Source organism: Schistocerca americana, chromosome 5, assembly GCF_021461395.2.
Source record: "Schistocerca americana isolate TAMUIC-IGC-003095 chromosome 5, iqSchAmer2.1, whole genome shotgun sequence".
Classification (NCBI taxonomy): Eukaryota; Metazoa; Arthropoda; class Insecta; order Orthoptera; family Acrididae; genus Schistocerca; species Schistocerca americana.
This window is the reverse complement of record NC_060123.1, coordinates 217,781,821-217,803,214: the sequence shown is the minus strand read 5'-3', so window position 1 is coordinate 217,803,214 and position 21,394 is coordinate 217,781,821. Positions and strand designations below refer to the sequence as shown.

Below are 21,394 nucleotides of genomic sequence, written 5' to 3'. Positions count from 1 at the left end.
GATCTTACCATTTTTTAAGCTGATCTTGAATGCAAACCACACCCCAGAAATAAGACTCAGAAGAAGAAGGGAAAAAAAGACCCTCATTTCAAACCAAATTTAAAAATCAAAACAATTTTCACTTATCACATATTGGATAAAATGGTCCCACTTCTCAGGAATTTGTGAGGATTAATAGTACCTATTTATAGTAAATTGCATGGAATTAAATCTAGCCTTTTGGGCACTTAAAATTACTGTTACATCACAAACACTGACAGCAGTGAGAATCACTATCTCTGTCAAAATATTCCAAGCGACCATTAGGACAGCTGGGGCCACCAAGAATTTTGCAGACTATACCGCAACTCGTGCTTGAGATGTATGTCAATCTTTCCATATCACATGGGTGTCATCCGAAGTGTCTTTTTTCTTTCAGTGAAATATAGCATTTTATCCAGGAAAGTTACATCTTGGCTTGCCAAAGTACAAACTTGATTTGAAGGACTTAAATTTGGCGAAGAACTATCTACATATTCAGGACGCTGATTTGTTACAATATTATGACAGGGATAGTTGCTACTCACTATATACTGGAGTTACTGAGTCGCAGATAGGCAGAATGAGAAGATTGTCAGAAAGTGAGCATTTGGCCAACAAGGTCTTCATCAAAAACAGACCACACTCCCATGTGCGCTGCCCCCCCCCCCCCCCCCCCCCCCCCCCACACACACACACAGAGAGAGAGAGAGAGAGAGAGAGAGAGAGAGATTCTCATGCAAACACGAAGACTGGGGTCGTGTGTGGTTTGTTAGCCAAAAGATCACTTTGTGACAGTCTTTTTGTTGTACCTATCTGCAGCTCAGCATCTCTCATATATGGTAGGTAGCAACTATCCTTTTCGTAACATCCCAACCGGGCTTTACCATGTTTGGTTTTTGCAAAGATGCTGATTTGTGTCATCTCTGGTAGAGGTTAAACAGGGTACTTTATTAGATTACTATTTATACAGTCTAAGCAGTATAATATATCTACACAGTATCATTTCCAGCACAAGCAATACTTACAAAGTGTAAACTGTAAGTATTGCCACCATTGCAGAAAATTTTTTCTTCTGCAGCGTCTCCTATGTCTGTCAGTGTTGTTTAACAAACAAATTAGGGCACGGCTAGGCAGCTATAATTAGGAACTATGTACGGGTGGGCTGTGAGCTGGAACATCACAGGCAAGTCCTCACTGCACCACATAACTGAACAGTCGGGGTTGTTCATGTCTTCTTATATGGCTGGTGTAATGCTAGTATAAAGCCTCCTAAGGAAATCAACCCCTTCCAGCATCTAGAAAGGCACTACTACTACTGTTACTACTACTACTACTACTACTACTACTACTACTACTCTCTCTCTCTCTCTCTCTCTCTCCCCCTCTCCCCCTCCCCTCCCCCTCCCCCTCCCTCCCTCCCCTCTCTCTCTCTTTCTTTCTCTCTCCTTTTGGGAGGGGGCAGGGAGGGAAGAGGCTCACACAGGCTTACTGTAGACCAAAAGACCTGTGCCGTGGAGAAACTCCAGTAATGTTATAAACAATAATACTAATTTACAACACAATAGAACAAAAGATGTTAAAAGATATCAGATAAACATGAACCTAAGAAAAAGACACCATGTCTTCTTATTCTTAGTGGCATAAACTCACCAACTGGCTGAATACTGTCTCATATCTACAAAGAAAATGACTTAGAAATGAAAAGTGTAAGTACAAACCAGAAATTTTGTTTAACTATCATAAAAATATATATACAGTTTTTAATCATTACTCAGATGATTCTGAGTCATTGTCACTCGATTCTTTGTTGTTGCTCTCTTCATAGAAAGCATCATCCTCTGTGCCATCAGGCACATTAGAAACTCAACTTTTTTTTTTTTATTGGATGTTAGGCAGTTTTATTTGGAATACATTTTCTACTTCAGTAAATCTACTCACACACTTGAGACAAGCTTGCACACTGAACACATCTGTAAGCATTAATTGCCCATCTTCTTTCGTTAGCTACTGTGTGTACATATTTTTAAGTTTGTCTGTACTTGGTTTGCTTAAACAAACTTCCAATGCCTGTAGATTGACATTATCCCTCCTACAATTACAGTCAAGTGTGCTCTGCCCTCTACTAATTTTCTCTTTACAGCCAGAGTTGTATGACCTGCAAACATATCTACTACAAGTATGTTTGGCAAACATAGGAAGGCATCAGGACGCCATTGCCATGCAGGTTTAATCCACTCTAATATCATGTCCTCTGTGAACCATCCACTTATGTTAGCATGTACAATAATGCATTTTGGAAATATCTCGGACTTAGGTAACATCTTGTGTTAAAAAAAAAATTAATGGTCGCAGTTTATGCCCTTGGCTGTACAAGCAAGCATGACAGATAGGTGCTGCTTTTCACCACCAGCAGACAGTATCTTGACACACCTTTGTCCCCCTTTGCTTCTACTGTGTAATTTGTTGTCATATCAAAAGACATCAAAGTTTGGTCTGCATTACCTATCTGACCAAGCAGATAATTATTTTTGGTGCACTACCTGATTATGAAACGCTACAATATGAGGAGTTTTTGCTCATAGTTATCTGGAAGCTTCTATTTAGCTGAAGTCCGCCTACACAGAGAAGATCCCCAATGTTTCATGAAACAGACAATCCAATTGCAGCTTCCTTTCACATTCGTAATTTTCTGCCATCGAGCAACTTCATGTGGTGTAACTTGGATAATTTCTGCACTGACAGGTAAAAGTATTTCTGCTGCTGCTCCCTAACAGAATCATTCAGCACAACTTCTAATGTATAATAATCGCCATGTTTTGGCCCAGAAATTGCTTTTGTATTGCTGTCTCCAGCGTCCCACTTTATTCTTATTGATCCCTTATCACTAACCTGCAGCATGTTTTGGTGTTTCCTCGGTGAGTGAAATCACTTCTGTCTTCAGCTTCGCAGTATAATGAACACGCTTCACCATGGTAGACTAAAACCTGGCACTTCACAAAAGCACTAAAGTAGGCTGACACAAAGGGTGAAATATGAGTGTACCATCCGTAAACATTGTAGCTAGCACTGCTCCCACTGGCTCAGGGATTAGTGGAAGACACATAAATGAAGTTAGGGGAAGGGAAGGGAGGGGAGGGGGGGGAGGTCTAGCTTTGGGAAAATTTCAGCCTTTGTGAGCAATGCAGATAATTCATATTGATCATCTGTTATAATAGAAATCTCTCACAGAAGTAACAAGATTCCATAAGGGCTTTTGTGTCCAAATGTGGAACTTACTTGTAATTGTGAATATGAAATTAAACTAAGTCAGTGAAACATATATTATTGTTATGTTGTGAATATTGGCAGCATTTAGAAATGGTTTGATGTACATCAATGTGTGCTTATAGGTTCCGAACAGAGTTGGAACTGTCGAAATGTAAAACTGTATTGACCATGCTTGCCAACTTCTGCAAGTTTGTTAAAAACATTTGCTTTGATGGCGAATATGAAAAGAGATTTATTTTTATTGCTGTGAAATTTGAAAAAAAACTGCTAAATTCAAATATGAGCTATATTGAATAGCCCCCAACTTAAAAAACAGTAAACATTCAATACTCGAAACACTAACACAATGGCTTCTGTGTGAAAATAACTACTTACGGTGGCTTCTAGTGGCATTTTTCAGAACTTCGTAGGCTTTGCCCCAGGATCTTAAGCCACAGGTACATTGTTGGACCATGGCAATCAGAAAAAAATGTCTGCCTGCATTTGGGTAAATATGGTGATCTGCCAGTATTAAAAGGTGCTGTGTGGATTGAGTGAATTGGATGCATTTGTTTACATTTTATTTACAGAGAACTTGACACCATTTCAGCTTTTCATGTTTTCGGAGCTGCTTTTGGAATATGTTAACAGCTCTTTCATTCACAATTTATAGACAAATTATGTAGTTAATGAGCATCGTTATATTGGCCACAAAAAACTGACAGTGATAGAGGATGTAAAATGAAGACTGGCAGTAGGGGGAGAAGCTTTCCTGAAAAAAAGCAGTGATTTAATAAGGCCTGATATAAATTTAAGTGTTAGGAATTTTTTTCGAAAAGTATTTCTTTGGAATTTAATGTTGTCTGGAAGTGAAATGTGGAAATAAACAGAGTAGGTGAGATGAGAATAAAAGCTTTTAAACAGTGGTGTTACAGTGGAATGCTGAAAAATATATGTATTAGATTGAGTACAGATCAGTAGGTGCTGAGTGAAATACGAGGAGAAATGAGCTTTATTATACAACTTGATTAGGAGAAGTGGTAGGCTGGTAGCATACAAGCTGAGGAACCGAGGCATAGTTAATTTGGTAATGGAAGGAAGTGTGGATGGTGAAATTGTAGTGTGTGCGCATAACAACGTGAGCTGTCGATGGGCTATCAGCAAGGCACTTGGGGGGGGGGGGGGGGGGGGGGGAGAGTGGTAGTGGTTGGGTTCATGAGCAGGCGCAGTAGGGGAAATGCCGAGTGCTGGAGGGGGAAGAACCAATCTAAACTGAATCCTATGCTCACATTTTTTGTAAATATTAAGTGGAGCCCCTCCATACTGACACTTACATGGTGACCATTCAAAAAGATCTACTGTCACCACTTCTTTAGTTAGAGTCTAGAAAAAATTCTGCCGAAAATGCAACAAAAGCAACAAAATGGCTTGTTAATCATTTGTAACTTTCAGAGAAGTGTCATGAGTGGCAAATTTGGGATAAAACCTACATGTTTTTCTTGTTGCCATCTTGAAAATTGCTTCTTTTGCCAAAACACAGTGGAGTTTACATAGTGTCACCTCACTAATATGTTGTGCAGATGCAGTTGTGAAAGAAGTGTGAAACAGTGATTTAAGTGGCAAACTGAGGAAAAGTAAGCTTAGTAACATGAAAAAGCACATGCTCGGTACAAAAATAAACATGTAGTGACTTTACTTATTTTGTTCCAAAACCCACGCATTTCTTGTTTCACCAACTATCGGTGGCACTTAAAAATTACGCTCTTTCACTGAAAAAGTCTGTAGGTAGGGAAATAACACGGTAGATAAGAAAGGTTTGCGTAGTAACCATATGGCAAAACACTCTCCATTGGGCACTATCATTTGCTAACACCTCATTTTGATATCTCATACCATTTATGAAATACGAGGAATGTTGTGCATATTTCACTCTGGCTTTATCGCAACTGCACGCAATTATAAATGTATGTGCTACATCAGATCAATTTTCTCGAGATTGGTGGCAGGTAGAGATGTCCACCCAAGTATTAAAAAAATTCAGTATGTTGGCTAAATTTCATACACAGTAACATATTATACAATATCCACCAAAAACAGAATCGTAGTGACCCGTAATTTTCATTACAAACTTTTTCAAATTTTGTGCACTTTCTTACTTACATGGAAATATCACAATAACTGATATCATTAACAAAATGTTGGGCACATCAACATAAAGCTAACATAGAAAGCTATATGTACTGCAAACGTGATTTTTTTTTGCTGTATAGTTTCTGTAAAATCATTTGAGAAAGATGGCAGGGAGTGTGTCTTGATTCTATCATTGCCGACTAGCAGAAAGGAGGATGAAACACTGTCGGCCTCCCCTTCTGAACAAACAAATGAACTTGACCAGCACTTTGGTCACTGTGCATAGACCACAGTATCCTGCGTGGACTCTAGAGAGAGATCAAGGCTTGACTACAATTAGCAGGTTCAAGTGAATGCAAATTACAGTAGTTACACAAAGTTGAAAAATTTGCAAAGGGTGTACGAGTGTGGAGAGCTCCATCAAACTAGTCTTAAAGCTGAAGACCGCAACAGCAACAATAATAACAACAACAAAACATCTAGTAATTTCACAGCGAGTTATGGAAGCCTATAATCCCAAGTTTAGTGGCAGTATATCAAATGATTATTTGAAAGGTGTTGAATAATTGTTGATGTAATTGGAAACATTTATCTGAAGTCAGCCATTACCAGTTTTGTATATTCACATTTGTAGCAAAATAAATAAAATACAATTGAACAGCATTTTTTCAAAAGATGATAAATACTCAGTTGTTTAAAATTTATATTTTTGTAGTTACAAATCAGGATTGTTGCCTTATGTGACCCATGGAAATGCTCTTGTCAAAGCTGAAATATGCTGCTGTTATAAGGTGTTGAAAATAAGGGTTTTTGCAAAACTTGATACTTGCTTTTGGCCATTTAAGCCAAAGATCAATATATGTAAACTGTACTTTGCTTCTGATTATTGCTCAGTTTGTGCAAGCTTTGTGAGGGAGGAGGAACATCAAGAAAGAAGTGGAAAAAGAAGAATACTGTTTCAATAAAGTACAGCATGAGGAAAAAATATGGCCAGGCCATACTTGTATGTGCTGCAACATTTCAAGTAACATCAAGGATGTCCAAATACAGAACCTCAAAAAGAATGTGACCTGGAGGAAAAGAATCAATCAATAACAAATCATTGGTTGCACAAACTTTGTGCAGAAAAGTTCTATGCAGTAATGGAGGAGGAAAATTCAAATGTGATTAAAGAATCAGCCAATACAAAAGCTCTCTGTAGGTGAAGTCTAAGAGGAAGGTATTATTGTCACTATCAGATACTTATAATGGAAATTTTGTAAGAATTGAGGTACAGGAATTCAGAAACTGTAGCCAGGAAGTGAGCCCCTTTGGAAAAGAACAACATGGTCAGCAAGAAAAAGGGGAAAGTATGTCTTGAAACTTGAGAGACATTTTGTGTGTCAGAAAGAGCAGAAAAGCGTTACTAGGGCATTGTTGAAAGTGATCAATAGATTTCCAGTGTAATATTATGTACCTGTATTCTGTGTTGTATTATAATGATGTGTATTGGTATTTTGCAGTTCTGCTTATCGAACACTTATGAAACAGCGTGATACTGAAGTGTTACACTGTAGTAAATTATTGTATTTCTAAGCAGAATGACCAATAAAGGAGCTTTGTTTGTGATTAATGTTAAAGAAAGAAAGAAAGAAAGAAAGAAAGAGAAATAATAAAAATAGAAAATTTGAATTAACTTTTAACTTCCATCCTTGCATTTATCGACTTTTTAAAAAACTTGGAAGCTTCATCCCTTTATTCGGAAATTTTAGAAATATTGAACTCAATCTGAAATGCGCATACAAAATCTTTGTAAATGTTAAATTACCTTGTTTATGTAATTACTCTTTCAGTACAATATTTTAAAAAATGTGTTTTCTCAAAAATTTGCTTTCTTTGTTTATCAAGTTTTGAAAAAATGCTGCTAAATAAATTTCTTTTCATATTTGCCACGTGTTCTGGTCATTTGAACATTTTTACAACACTCTTTACTTCAATTCCCTCATACAACTGATAGTGTACCTCAGCATTTCTGAATCTACATCTATACTCTGCAGACCACTTTGAAGTGCTTGGCATAAGGTAATTTCCATTGTTCCAGTTATTGGGGCTTCTTTCCATTCCATTCACATATCAAGTGTGGAAAGAATGACTGTTAAATGCTTTTGTGTGTGCTGTAGTTAATTTAATCCTGCCTTCATGATCCCTGTGGGAGCAATAGGTATATGAGGATTGTAATACATTCCTAGAGTTATCTTTTAAAGCTGGTTCTTGGAATTTTGTAAATAGACTTTCATAGAATAGTTTGCTAATTCACTTTCTTCAGCATCTCTGTGACATTGTCCCACAGGTCAAACAAATATGTAACCATTCATGCTGCCCTTCTCTGTGTATGTTCAATATCCTTTGTTAGTCCTATTTGGTACAGGTTTGTCAAACTTGAGCAGTATTCCAGGATGGATCACATGATTGTTTTGTAAGCAGTATCCTTTGTAGACTGGTTACATTTCCCCTGGTATTCTACCAATAAATCGAAGTCTGACACATGCTTTACTTAAGACTGAGCTTATGTGATTGTTCCAATTCTTATCTCTTACAAAATGCTACACCCAGGTGTTTGTATGAGCTGACCAATCCCAGCTTAATGTCTCTTAGTTTTGTGTTGGATGTAACTTATCTTACTCAACAGGGTGCCAAGTATTCCCTTAATTTAGGCCTTATAGTTCTATGCTTGTGGTGCTACAGAAGAATGCTGAAGATAAGGTGGGTAGATCACGTAACTAATGAGGAAGTATTGAATAGGATTGGGGAGAAGAGAAGTTTGTGGCACAACTGGACTAGAAGAAGGGATCGGTTGGTAGGACATGTTTTGAGGCATCAAGGGATCACAAATTTAGCATTGGAGGGCAGCGTAGAGGGTAAAAATCGTAGAGGGAGACCAAGAGATCAATACACTAAGCAGATTCAGAAGGATGTAGGTTGCAGTAGGTACTGGGAGATGAAGAAGCTTGCACAGGATAGAGGAGCATGGAGGGCTGCATCAAACCAGTCTCAGGACTGAAGACCACAACAAGAACAACAGTTCTATGCTGTGCTGAACAGTATGTGAGACTGCTTTGTCACAGAATTCATTAAAAAAAGGCCTCAGATACAGAAATTATTATGTGTTTGTATGTAGTACACATGATGTGTAAGAATCTTTTTAACTGAAATGTGCTCAGGATTAAACTTTTTGCAAAGTACTTCGTTATTAAATAGTGGGAAGTTTAGTGTTGGATGTAACTTATCTTACTTTGACTCGTCATCATGCTGAGTGCAATCAGTTTGAGAGCTGCTTATATCTACTTGTATCATCTAATGGTATCAGCTGCAACTCATTACTCCTAAATTATTTACAACCTGCAGGAATATCCCATACCCCAAGTATATTACATTCTGTCATGTCTTACAGAAATTGTGAAGAATTAAAACACTATGGCACCGCATACTACGATGGCTAGCAGACCCTGAATGGCACGTCAGACACATCCAAATTGGCATGCACATGATTGGTGCCTTCAGATCACAGCAAGCTTTACGATTCTTTGTGATATTGCTGTTCTTTGTGCCTATAAATGAGATGTTACACAGAGACCTCATACTTATAAGTAAACCTCCTTTTAGAGTTGTTTTATTTGTTTTACATGAAGTTCACGGACTGCAAAGGAGAAAACGCATGATTAAACCGGGGTTTTAGAATGTGATATATTCCTCAACAGGAAAAGTACACTAAGATCTACTGCTATTAAATAAAATAAAATAAGTACAAGGTATATACACCCTGGGACAACTGAAAAACCTGGGAAAAGCCTGGGAATTTTTTTGACATGACGAAATCTAGGAAAAACCAGGCAATTTTGTAGAATTTTGAGAAATTTTCATTCTTTCAGTTTCCAGTTAATTTTTTATAATTTTGACTGGTAAGAACTAATACAACAAATTTTACTATAGCCTGGCACTGGAGAACGATACTGCAGCAATAAAACATTAATGAGAAAAAAACACCAAAATAAAACTTTAATTGCAAAGAAAATGCACCATTTACATCAACGAAACACAGTGTACATGCAAGTGTCTGCCAACAGCAGAATGTGTCAAAGACTACGCAGTACTTCGTAACAACAAACTGCTTTCAATGCATCTTTTAGTGGCCTTTGGTTCAATGATCATGACGTCACAACTGTTTGCATTTCTAACAGGTCGCAGGAAAATATTGTGAATGGTGGTTTGAGAAGAGTTACTTTCAAAGCAAATTTTCTTTTAAGCAAGATGAATTATGTTATGTGTGAGAATGTGTGACAAATTTCTTAAATCCAGAGCATTAGACTCTCATCCAGAACTTAACACTGAGGACTAGCTACTTAGAAAAATTTTGGGCCCAGAAGACCTGTCATTTATGCTATTACGTAAAATTTTAGTGGTACATTTGTGTTTTATATATCTTAAATTGTAACACACACCAAAAAAGACCAAGTTTCAAGGTTGGCTTATCATATTTATTTTAATATTTTCTTAGATTACATATTATGCAATAATGATGGAAAAAATATAATTATTTTTAAAAAGGTGCAGAGTTAGTTCTTGAGCAATTTCAGACAAAATTGGCTTTTCTATGAAAAAGTCAAAAGTGCTTGACGGAACATGTATTCAGCCAGGTAATCCATGAAATGATTGGTGTACAGCAGTGAAATTTATAATGGTGCTTGTCAGAAATATCCAGCCGCTGCAATTTATGCTGTGCCCTTAGGATCCTGCTTAGTTACACCCTTGGAAAGAAACAGCAAAAAATTGTTGACATCCAATATTACATGTGAAGCTCAGCTTTTCTTGTGACTGTACCATATGTATATTAATTCAAACCATTAACTTTTCCTATTTGTGTGTTCACACTACTTAATGGTGATATTACTGTTTGTCCTATGCTCTGAATATCTGCTGTCATTTGCCGACGAGATTGCATGACATTAACTATGATTGGCAGACAAAAGCGCATTTTAATCTTTATTTCAGTGCTTCAGAAGCTACCATTCTGTATTGGTGGAATTGATGTTGGAATTCATGTTTAGACGTTGGTAATACGAACATATGTTAGTGTAAATGTTGTCACACATCAAATATCTTTCCAAAACACGTTGGTTTTTGCTGGGTTTTGTTTCCTAAAGTACCGGGCAATTTTATGCCAGTGTATGAAACCTTCATCATTCGAAAGATTGATATGTTTTACAGCTCCGAGGAATAGTATATTGTCACTTAACAAGGAAAAAATGTACGTTCACCTGGGAAAAGTGCATTTTTGGCCAGGAAAAAGTACTTTTTTACAGAGAAAGCCAGGAGTTTTCTTTCTTGTCTATGTATACACTATGAAATAGTAATTTACATTTGTGAGCATGCACTGTTGACATTTGACATTAAGAACATTTTCCTGTAAGTAACTGTGTGTGCTATTATTTGCATTATGTAGGGATATCTATATTGAAAAATTCATGCGAACCTCCAGTGTTACCCTTTGCCATCTTTCTGTTTCAGTAATAGTAGGAGCATGCTAAGGTTTGATCCATTGAAAGCAGATCATAAGAGATTTGAGGTTGCAACAGTTACAACACCTGAGAAAATAGAGAACGAAAGCAAAAAAATGAATGTAGAGAATGGTCTGAAAATGCAGGACGAGGAAGATCATGAGGTTGAAGATGAGAAACCTGCAAAAGTGGAAGTTTCCAAAGAAAAATTTTACAGTGTTACAGACAGACTAAAAGAAACCCTAAAGAGCAAAACTCAAAATGATGCCCAGTTCAGTCTGCTTGAAATGTTTGGGTCCACAGAAGATAAAGGTTTGTACTAAATTTAAAACATTTCAATGTGTAAACTCGAGTGTATGAATATACTGAAAAGTAACACAGAAGGATTTTGTCACCATATTATTGTGGTTAGGAAGCCAGGGACTACCAGGAAGTAGACCCATTATTTTTTTCCAGATGTTGAGTTAGAGCAACCCTTGCCCTAATGGCAGCACCATCTGGTGATGAGCAAAAATGGCACTTGTCATTGCACCACCCACACATAAGGAGCAAACTGTAGTCTCTTTTGTGGTAGTAAAAAGACTTGGCCCAAATGAAATTCAAACTGAAGTGTTTGGAGTGTGTATGAATCATAGCAATACCTCCATATGGTGCATGGATTATAGCAACATTTCCATGTGGTGCATGCCCTTGTTAGAAGCCATGTTGATGAGCCATTATCAGTAAATTTGACAATATTGCTGAATATCTTGGGCACTGAGAAAGCAATTTTAAATGAGTCCCAAGTTTTATCTATGTGTGTTGGAAGAGATATTCCATATTTTGTAAAGAAGAGTGTGTGTGATACTGTACATGGGTAGCTACACATTTTATGATTAGTGCTTACCGCTTGCCAGAAATCTAATAGGTAACCTGTGGGGACAGAGGCGGGTGGTACATTTTGACCAGTTTGGAGGTTACATGTCTGTGACCAAGGCATTCCAGAAGGGACAGTGGATCTTGGGTACATCATTTTCTGTCTGATTCAAAGCAGGTGTGAAAGCACTCTGTTTCACTATCTCTTAAGAAATTTGAAGAGATACAATCTGGAAATAAAGCCCTTGTTAATGTGGCCTCAATTTGTGTGTGCATAATTTGCCCAAAATTGTTCCAGTTCACATTGGCTTTGTACCAATAGGTTTTGGCTCTGTTGATGTAGTTATGTTTGGAATATCCCCTCTCCCCTTTCCACAAGAGCTTAAGGAGACACATCCTAAAAATTCTTCATGTAAATTTTATGCTAATAAAAAAAAAACCCTCAATTCGTGTTATTAAATTGTCTGCTTTCAAAAATTTTATTATAATATCACTAAGATATGAGGTGTTGTATTGACAATTCTTTAACATGTCTGTAATGAAGAGTTTAATGTCTGTTCCATGACAACCTTTCACCTTATAGTCATTTATGCTCGGGAATGGAATTTGAAAATAATTTTGTAGTGTAAGTCAAGAGTTTTCATATACCAGTAAGCTTTTTGTTTTATTCCACTACCATCCAGGGTCTAGAATGAAAATTTGTCCACACACCTTAAAGGTTTTGTCTATATGAATAAAAGTTCCAGAAGAAAGAATATATGTAACAGTATGAAAAGAAGAATTGTTACATTTTTGACACAGCTTCAGAATTGATTGCATGAAAAGTTGAAATAGTTACTCTTCACCCAAGAGACAGGTGAACAACAGTACTGCCATGCAGATAGTATTAGACAACATTAAATGAAGATTTAGTATTATATTTTGAGTCAGCATTATCGTGGTTTCTTGACCTCATGTGTACAACAAATAGTGCATTCACAATAGTGTTTGTAGTAAGCCTCTGTTCTTTCACTTGGTACAGTAACTGTTCATAATTACATGTGTCATGTGAATTATCTGTTGATATGTAAACTCTCTTTGTTTTTGACTCTTCATAAATTATTCAGTTTTTGGCTTTACAGGTGCACAGTCCTCCCAAGAAAAATACAAGAACTCTGAATTAAATAAGAAAAAGCAAATTGGCTGGTCACGGAATCCTTTTAAATACGATTCTAGTGATTCTGAAGATGAATATGAGGTGAAAAAATCAACAGAACCAAATCAGAACAGTTATGAAACCATTTCTGAAAATATGAAGGTCACCAGTTCATTCTTCTTTAAAGAAAATGATGCCCGTCTAAAAGGTAAGTAAGCTGTGGGTTGGGGGGGGGGGGGGGGGGAGGGAAAGAATAATTTGTTACTACAAAAATACTCTGTTGGAACTGGGAAACAGTCACAGACAGAGTTAAACTGTGGAAACTGAGATACTAACAAAGGAACATATAGACAACACATAACTGAGTATTTACCTAACATTCCCACATATTTTAGGCACAACGAAAAGACAGTTACATATGAGTTTTTGCCAAAGTGGTCTTCAGAAAAACACACACACACACACACACACACACACACACACACAAAATTCACACAAGCAAATGTATCTTGTGAACAGATGACCTCTACCATTGGCAGTGGGACAAGGCTGCTACTAGGCAAAGTGACAGGAGGCTATGGGAGAGCGGGGCGGGGGTGGGGGTGGGGGGGAGCAGAGACTGGTTTGTGCATCAGCAGAGGATATTCCACCACTGCTTTTAGCTTGTTTGGGTCTCACTTAACTGATTTTTGTTTAAGACGTGTCCGAGATATGGACCTCTTTCCTTAAAAATTCATTTACCCACCTGCGATTTCAAAATATGTTCTTCCAGAGATTACTTCCAAAAATTAGAATGTTATATAAACGAATAAACAATTTTTCAACCTATGCGTCCATTAGAATTGAGTTCATCAATTTTTAGAAAGTGGCGGTTGCAGAACGAAGTCCGATTAGCATTGTTGTGTAAATATAATACATGTACACGTACAGTCTACTAAAAGCTGTAAGTTCTGGATCCTTTTCATGTAATAACGTCTGACAATATTCCTTAGTTAAGTATTGAAAAATATTTTGTGTTGGCCAAACCTTTCAAAATTTCATCGATATGGGGGAGTGGGAAGAGTGTGTTCACAGTTGTGTCATTTTGCTTTCTGTAATTGGTTACCATTCTCCAATTATTGTTACCAGATGCATCCAAATTTTTGGAGTGTTATTAATGGAAAGTTCCTGGAGCTAGTTGAAGGCACTATTATATCATCCTGTTATGTCTGATTTATCTCCTATTGTAACGCTTATGATATTCTGTAAGGACAGGAGCAAATTACTTGTCCCTCAGATTTGGGAATAAATTTTATTTGATGCTGAATTGTATCTGTATATTTCAACCTCTTGGCAGATGAAATACATCATTATACGCAGAACACAACTCTGTTATGGGCTGCTTCTGTACGACATTTAAATGATGTAACCGTAAGTTCTCTTTTAATAAACTAATTCTTGATTTTTTTCTCACTCGAGACTTTTCTACCTTATGCACAGTCTGCTTCAGACTAGTGCTACATTGTGGCACTTCTTCCATTTTAAATGTGAGGCATCTCAATAGAAATCACCTCTTCTTGTGTGTTTAACACTAATTACTCAAGAGTTTTTTCATACTCTCACCAGCATGTCTGATGCTTCTCAACAGTGCCCTCTCTTAGCTAGAATCTGTAACCTTTATCCTCAAAATCCTCTTCTCATGGGGATGCATCTTTATTTTAGCTTTAGGCTCTGTAGCTTCCATTTCCTGTCAGTGACATGTCTGCCTACTGATAAGTGGTTTATGTTAACGTTTCCTCAATTTACTCTTGTTTACTGTCTCATTTGAGCAACACTGGGAACTGTGAACTGTACTGCATTCACAGTTTGCAGTTTCGAAATCTGTTTGTGGCTTTCTAAGCCCCTGTTCCTATGTACTTGTGCTTCTATCTCCTTACACAATTCAATTGGCCCGCTGCTGATCCACAGGGTTCCTTTGGTATAATCAGTTAATTCAACATGCTCCATAAAGAAGTCTCTACCAATTGAACTAGCTTAGGGAATAACCAATTCCCCTCCTACCAAATGAAACTCACGTTTCAAACTTAGTTCCCGATCTATTACAAGATCTGAAATGGCCATTCCATACATATGTATCACCAGACTGCTAGTACCCTTAATTTTTATACTTTTGTTTGGTCAATAACCAACCTGGCTTTACAGGTACTTCATATTGAATAATCAAAATGTACTCAGTGAACAAGTCAACTCTATTAACTCATTTTTTAGTTTCAAAGTTTAATTCAGCATGAGGAGTCTGTAATCATATACTTCTCTTTCATTTGCCTGCTTTTTATTTTTTCACAGAATATCTTGCATTTTCGTACATTCTCTAGCCATGTCCCCTGCCCTGTGAGTTGCAAAACACACAACTGGCTTCGCTGTCTTACAAGGATAGGATATCTATGTCCCAATATTAACTTTTGCATCTGACTGGCCATGGAGTCTCTGACTCTAAACGAGATGGAACCAATTCTACTTTACAAATTCTTTTCTCAAGTGGCAGTCTTGCATTAAATGCCCAAATTTGCCACGTGTTTTACATTTAATATTACCTTTGCCAATCCATCGATGTGCCTCCCCCCCCCCCCCTCCACCAGCCACCCCCCCCACCCCATTAACCATGGACCTTGCCGTTGGTGGGGAGTCTTGCATGCTTCAACGGTACAGATAGCTGTACCAAAGGTGCAACCACAATGGATGGGTATCTGTTGAGAGGCCAGACAAACATGTGGTTCCTGAAGAGGGGCAGCAGTGTTTTCAGTAGTTGCAGGGGCAACAGTCTGGATGATTGACTGATCTGGCCTTGTAACACTAACCAAAACGGCCTTTCTGTGCTGGTACTGCGAATGGCTGAAAGCAAGGGGAAACTACAGCCGTAATTTTTCCCGAGGGCATGCAGCTTTACTGTATGGTTAAATGATGATGGCATCCTCTTGGGTAAAATATAGTGGAGGTAAAATAGTCCCCCATTCGGATCTCCGGGCGGGGACTACTCAGGACGACATTGTTATCAGGAGAAAGAAAACTCGTCAGAGCGTGGAATGCCAGATCCCTTAATCGGGCAGGTAGGTTAGAAAATTTAAAAAGGGAAATGGATAGGTTAAAGTTAGATATAGTGGGAATTAGTGAAGTTCGGTGGCAGGAGGAACAAGACTTTTGGTCAGGTGAGTACAGGGTTATAAGTACAAAATCAAATAGGGGTAATGCAGGAGTAGGTTTAATAATGAGTAAAAAAATAGGAATGCAGATAAGCTACTACAAACAGCATAGTGAACATATTATTGTGGCCAAGATGGATACGAAGCCCACGCCTACCACAGTAGTACAAGTTTATATGCCAACTAGCTCCACAGATGACAAAGAGATTGATGAAATGTATGATGAGATAAAAGAAATTATTCAGGTAGTGAAGGGAGACGAGAATTTAATAGTCATGGGTGACTGGAATTCGACAGTAGGAAAATGAAGAGAAGGAAACGTAGTAGGTGAATATGGATTGGGGCTAAGAAATGAAAGAGGAAGCCGCCTGGTAAAATTTTGCACGGAGCATAAGTTAATCATAGCTAACACTTGGTTCAAGAATCATGAAAGAAGGTTGTATACATGGAAGAACCCTGGAGATTCTAAAAGGTTTCAGATAGATTATATAATGGTAAGACAGAGATTTAGGAATCAGATTTTAAATTGTAAGACATTTCCAGGGGCAGATGTGGACTCTGACCACAATCTGTTGGTTATGAACTGTAGATTAAAACTGAAGAAACTGCAAAAAGGTGGGAATTTAAGGAGATGGGACCTGGATAAATTGAAAGAACCAGAGGTTGTACAGAGTTTCAGGGAGAGCATAAGGGAACAATTGACAGGAATGGGGGGAAAGAAATACAGTAGAAGAATAATGGGTAACTTTGAGGAATGAAATAGTGAAGGCAAAAGAGGATCAAGTAGGTAAAAAGACGATGGATAGTAGAAATCCGTGGGTAACAGAAGAGATACTGAATTTACTTGATGAAGGAGAAAATACAAAAATGCAGTAAGTGAAGCAGGCAAAAAGGAATACAAACGTCTCAAAAATGAGATCGATAGGAAGTGCAAAATGGCTAAGTAGGGATGGCTAGAGGACAAATGTAAGGATTGAGAAGCTTATCTCACTAGGGGTAAGATAGATACCGCCTACCGGAAAATTAGAGAGACCTTTGGAGAAAAGAGAAACACTTGTATGATTATCAAGAGCTCAGATGGAAACCCTGTTCTAAGCAAAGAAAGGAAAGCAGAAAGATGAAAGGAGTATATAGAGGGTCTATACAAGGGCGATGTACTAGAGGACAATATTATAGAAATGGAAGAGGATGTAGATGAAGATGAAATGGGAGATACGATACTGCGTGAAGAGTTTGAAAGAGCACTGAAAGACCTGAGTCGAAACAAGGCCCTGGGAGTAGGCAACATTCCATTAGAACTGCTGACGGCCTTGGGAGAGCCAGTCCTGACAAAACTCTACCATCTGGTGAGCAAGATGTATGAGACAGGTGAAATAACCTCGGACTTCAAGAAGAATATAATAATTCCAATCCCAAAGAAAGCAGGGGTTGACAGATGTGAAAATTACCGAACTATCAGTTTAATAAGTCACGGATGCAAAATACTAATGCGACTTCTTTACAGACGAATGGAGAAACTGGTAGAAGCCGACCTTGGGAAAGATCAGTTTGGATTCCGTAGAAATATTGGAACACGTGAGGCAATACTGACCCTACGACTTATCTTAGAAGCTAGCTTAAGGAAAGGCAAACCTACGTTTCTAGCATTTGTAGACTTAGAGAAAGCTTTTGACAATGTTGACTGGAATACTCTCTTTCAAATTCTGAAGGTGGCAGGGGCAAAATACAGGGAGCGAAAGGCTATTTACAATTTGTACAGAAACCAGATGGCAGTTATAAGAGTCGAGGGGCATGACAGAGAAGCAGTGGATGGGAAGGGAGACAGGGTTGTAGCCTGTCCCCGATGTTAGTCAATCTGTATATTGAGCAAGCAGTGAAGGAAACAAAAGAAAAATTCGGAGTAGCTATTAAAATCCATGGAGAAGAAATAAAAACTTTGAGGTTCGCCGATGACATTGTAATTCTGTCAGAGACAGTGAAGGACTTGGAAGAACAGTTGAATGGAATGGACAGTGTCATCAAAGGAGGGTATAAGATGAAAATCAACAAAAGCAAAATGAGGATAATGGAGTGTAGTCGAATTAAGTCGGGTGATGCTGAGGGAATTAGATTAGGAAATGAGACACTTCAAGTAGTAAAGGAGTTTTGCTATTTGGGGAGCAAAATAACTGATGATGGTCGAAGTAGAGAGGATATACAATGTAGACTGGCAATGCCAAGGGCAAGAGTTTCTGAAGAAGAGAAATTTGTTAACATCAAGTATAGAGTTAAGTGTCAGGAAGTAATTTCTGAAAATATTTGTATGGAGCGTAGCCATGTATGGAAGTGAAACATGGATGATAACTAATTTGGACAAGAAGAGAATAGAAGTTTCCGAAATGTGGTGCTACAGAAGAATGCTGAAGATTAGACGGGTAGATCATATAACTAATGAGCAGGTATTGAAAAGGATTGGGGAGAAGAGAAGTTTGTGGCACAACTTGACTAGAAGAAGGGATTGGTTGGTAGGACATATTCTGAGGCATCAAGGGATCACCAATTTAGTATTGGAGGGCAGTGTGGAGGGAAAAAATCGTAGAGGGAGACCAAGAGATGAATACACTAAACAGATTCAGAAGGATGTAGGTTGCAGTAAGTACTGGGAGATGAAGAAGTTTGCGCAGAATAGGGTAGCATGGAGAGCTGCATCAAACCAGTCTGAGGGCTGAAGACCACAACAATAACAACAGTGTTTTTATGCTGCCACATCATTGCTTGTTGCTCACCGGCATGGCCTGGTGATGCAGGAATAAGGCCACAGTCTCACCAGCCCATTTGACCTGCATCATTGCTGCTTGCCACGCTGCCCGCTATGATCCTCGCCAGGTGGTGATATCAATCACAATTATTGCCACATGTCCGGAAACTTGAGCAGTGATGGGCTGCTTCAAGGTCATTCCAGCAGTGCTCTGTTTGACTCTGCTAGCATTCTGCTAGCTATGTGAATAGCTGCAGGGTAATTACTCCCAGCGACCAGCGAGGCTGCAGTGTAAGCGTAACGAGGTTCCTGGCGAATAGTGAGGCGTGATGCGCAAGCAGCGAGATGACAGCAGCGAGGCTGCAGCATAAAAGTATTCTTATGTAGTCCTTACAGATGTTTCACAGCTGCTATTATTTGATAGGACAGTGTACTACTGGAAAATAACATTGTATTGAGTTGTAAACTTTTGTTTTTCACATGACAAACATACCAACAGTACTATTTTTATATATAATAAATTTGCGTTACGGTAACAGAGTGATTAACTTTTTTTCAGAGGGACTAGAGTTTATCACAACAGCAAAAAGGATTGGAGAAGAGGAATTTTCAAAAAGGCGTAGGGAATTAAAGCTAATCATTAGAGCAAAAATAAAGAACAACATGAGGAAAAAAAGACCTTGGAAGAAAAAGCTTGGTGGCCAGAAGAAAAAACACGCAGGGAAAAAGAGTAAACATTAAGATAACTAAGGTTACATGTTATGTAAAATGTACTTCATTTGTGTTGTGCAGTTTGGTGCTGATGGATTTGTGATTTTAATTTTGGTGATTTATCTGTGGAGACAGCTGTTTCTTTATAACGAGTGTGTGAAGAAATCTATTTTGCGCAAATATTTTATAACTTTTATCTCTCCTTTTTACTGAAAAACATAAACCAGAATTTAAAACAAGAGTGCGTATTGAATTTTTGCAAGAAATAGGAAGCTGTTGTCTTTATAAGCCCACATTGGAAAAGGAAGAGACTATGGATAACTGATCACAAGTATATTTTTTTTATTTAATACTACCTGTAGAAGATCAGTTTGTACATAAACTTTGTATAAAATGAAGAGTATTTTAATGTAACTGAGTTTTAAATTATTAATCTCAACAGGGGAAATAAAGCCGCGAAACTGAAGGCTCTGTGTGAACATTACGTTTATGAGGGTGTGCTGAAAAAAGTAATACCTCCAAATTTTTTATGTTAAAACTCTTAAAGCTTTTTAAATAAAAAAGCTGAATTATCATTCTACATCTTTAAATTAACAGATTTCTCCTAACGAGACACCAGTTTGTTGATACCATCACTGTAGAATGTTTTACTTTGTTGACAGAGCCACAACCTCATCTCTTGCACTGCTTCATCACTAACAACGTGAAGCCTTGAACATGTTCTTCAAGTTTTGGAAGTCTGAAAATTTGATTGGGTCAATTCAGTACTGTATGGTGGATGATCAATGACAGTGAACCCAGGGTGCCGGATTGCTACAGATGTAACAGTGCTCATGTGGTATGCCATTGTCGTGTTGAAGGAGAGGGTGCTCTATATATATTTATGAACTCTTCAAATTTGCACTTTTAGTTTTTCTGATGGTTTACAGCATTTTGTTTCTCACACTCATGTAGTTATGTTACATGCCACCATGTTGTATGCTACAATTCTGAGTGCCGCCCCCCCCCCCCCCATGTGGGGACGCTCAACTCTTTTGTCAGTGTGTCATTGATTACCATGGTGCCCCAGCCTTTGAAGCACTACTGCCCTTTCTCCCTTTCTTTGCTACTAGTGCATGCTTCCACTGTCCCTTTCCCCTAATGCCTTTCCATTGGATGGCCTCCCTGCAGACCCCATGTGGACTTGGTACATGACTTAGGACCGTAGCTTTCCATTTCACTTCCATTGCTCTCAGCACCTTTTCATTAATGAATATGTTGTCTCCATTGTTGGATTCAACCTGCCACCAGTTTTCCAAATATTTCAGATGCGCAGATCATGCAAGAAAGGTCACCCAATGTGGTGTGTGTTTTACCATTTTGCCATTCCACCTTAGCGTCCGTTCTTTCCATCCGGTTATTGGTGGGTTGCCAAGTAACTGCAAGGTGGTAGCCCCCTGACTCACGCAGGGATCTCACTTTTGGTGCCTGAGGTGGAAACTCCTTGTGTATGCCAAAGAGTATGTGCCTATCATGACTGGGGCACAAGGACTCCGAGCAACGGATTACTGGCCACGTAGCCCTTGTTGAGGCTAGGTGGCACCTGTGGGAAGAGCCTCTGTTCGGAGTGGGTCATACTATGGCAGATGACTTGCATATGAAGCTTGCTCACAATGGTGGTTTTACAGCCCCAGCAGCCTCTTAAGAAGGAAGTAACTCATTCAATACAGAGAGCTACAACATCAAAATGTCCACTTCGTGACACTGTGGGAGGCATGTAGGGCTAAGTGACAAGCAGAGGAATACTACTCCCCCCCCCCCCCCCCCCCTCTTCCCCAATCCCAATTCGTACAAGGTGAGATGGGGA

At 38.4% G+C, this 21,394-nt stretch overlaps 1 protein-coding gene across 1 annotated transcript in view; it reads left to right on the top strand.

Moving 5' to 3' along the window:
* Nucleotides 1–20,123, top strand: part of LOC124615518 (probable RNA-binding protein CG14230) — an 80,641-nt gene extending 60,518 nt beyond the window's left edge. Inside the window, 3 exon segments of the mRNA XM_047143479.1 lie at nt 10,942–11,243; nt 12,908–13,129; nt 19,397–20,123. Of these exon segments, the coding sequence (XP_046999435.1) occupies nt 10,942–11,243; nt 12,908–13,129; nt 19,397–19,578 (706 nt within the window). The 3' untranslated portion in view covers nt 19,579–20,123.
* The last annotated feature ends 1,271 nt before the right edge of the window (nt 20,124–21,394 follow it).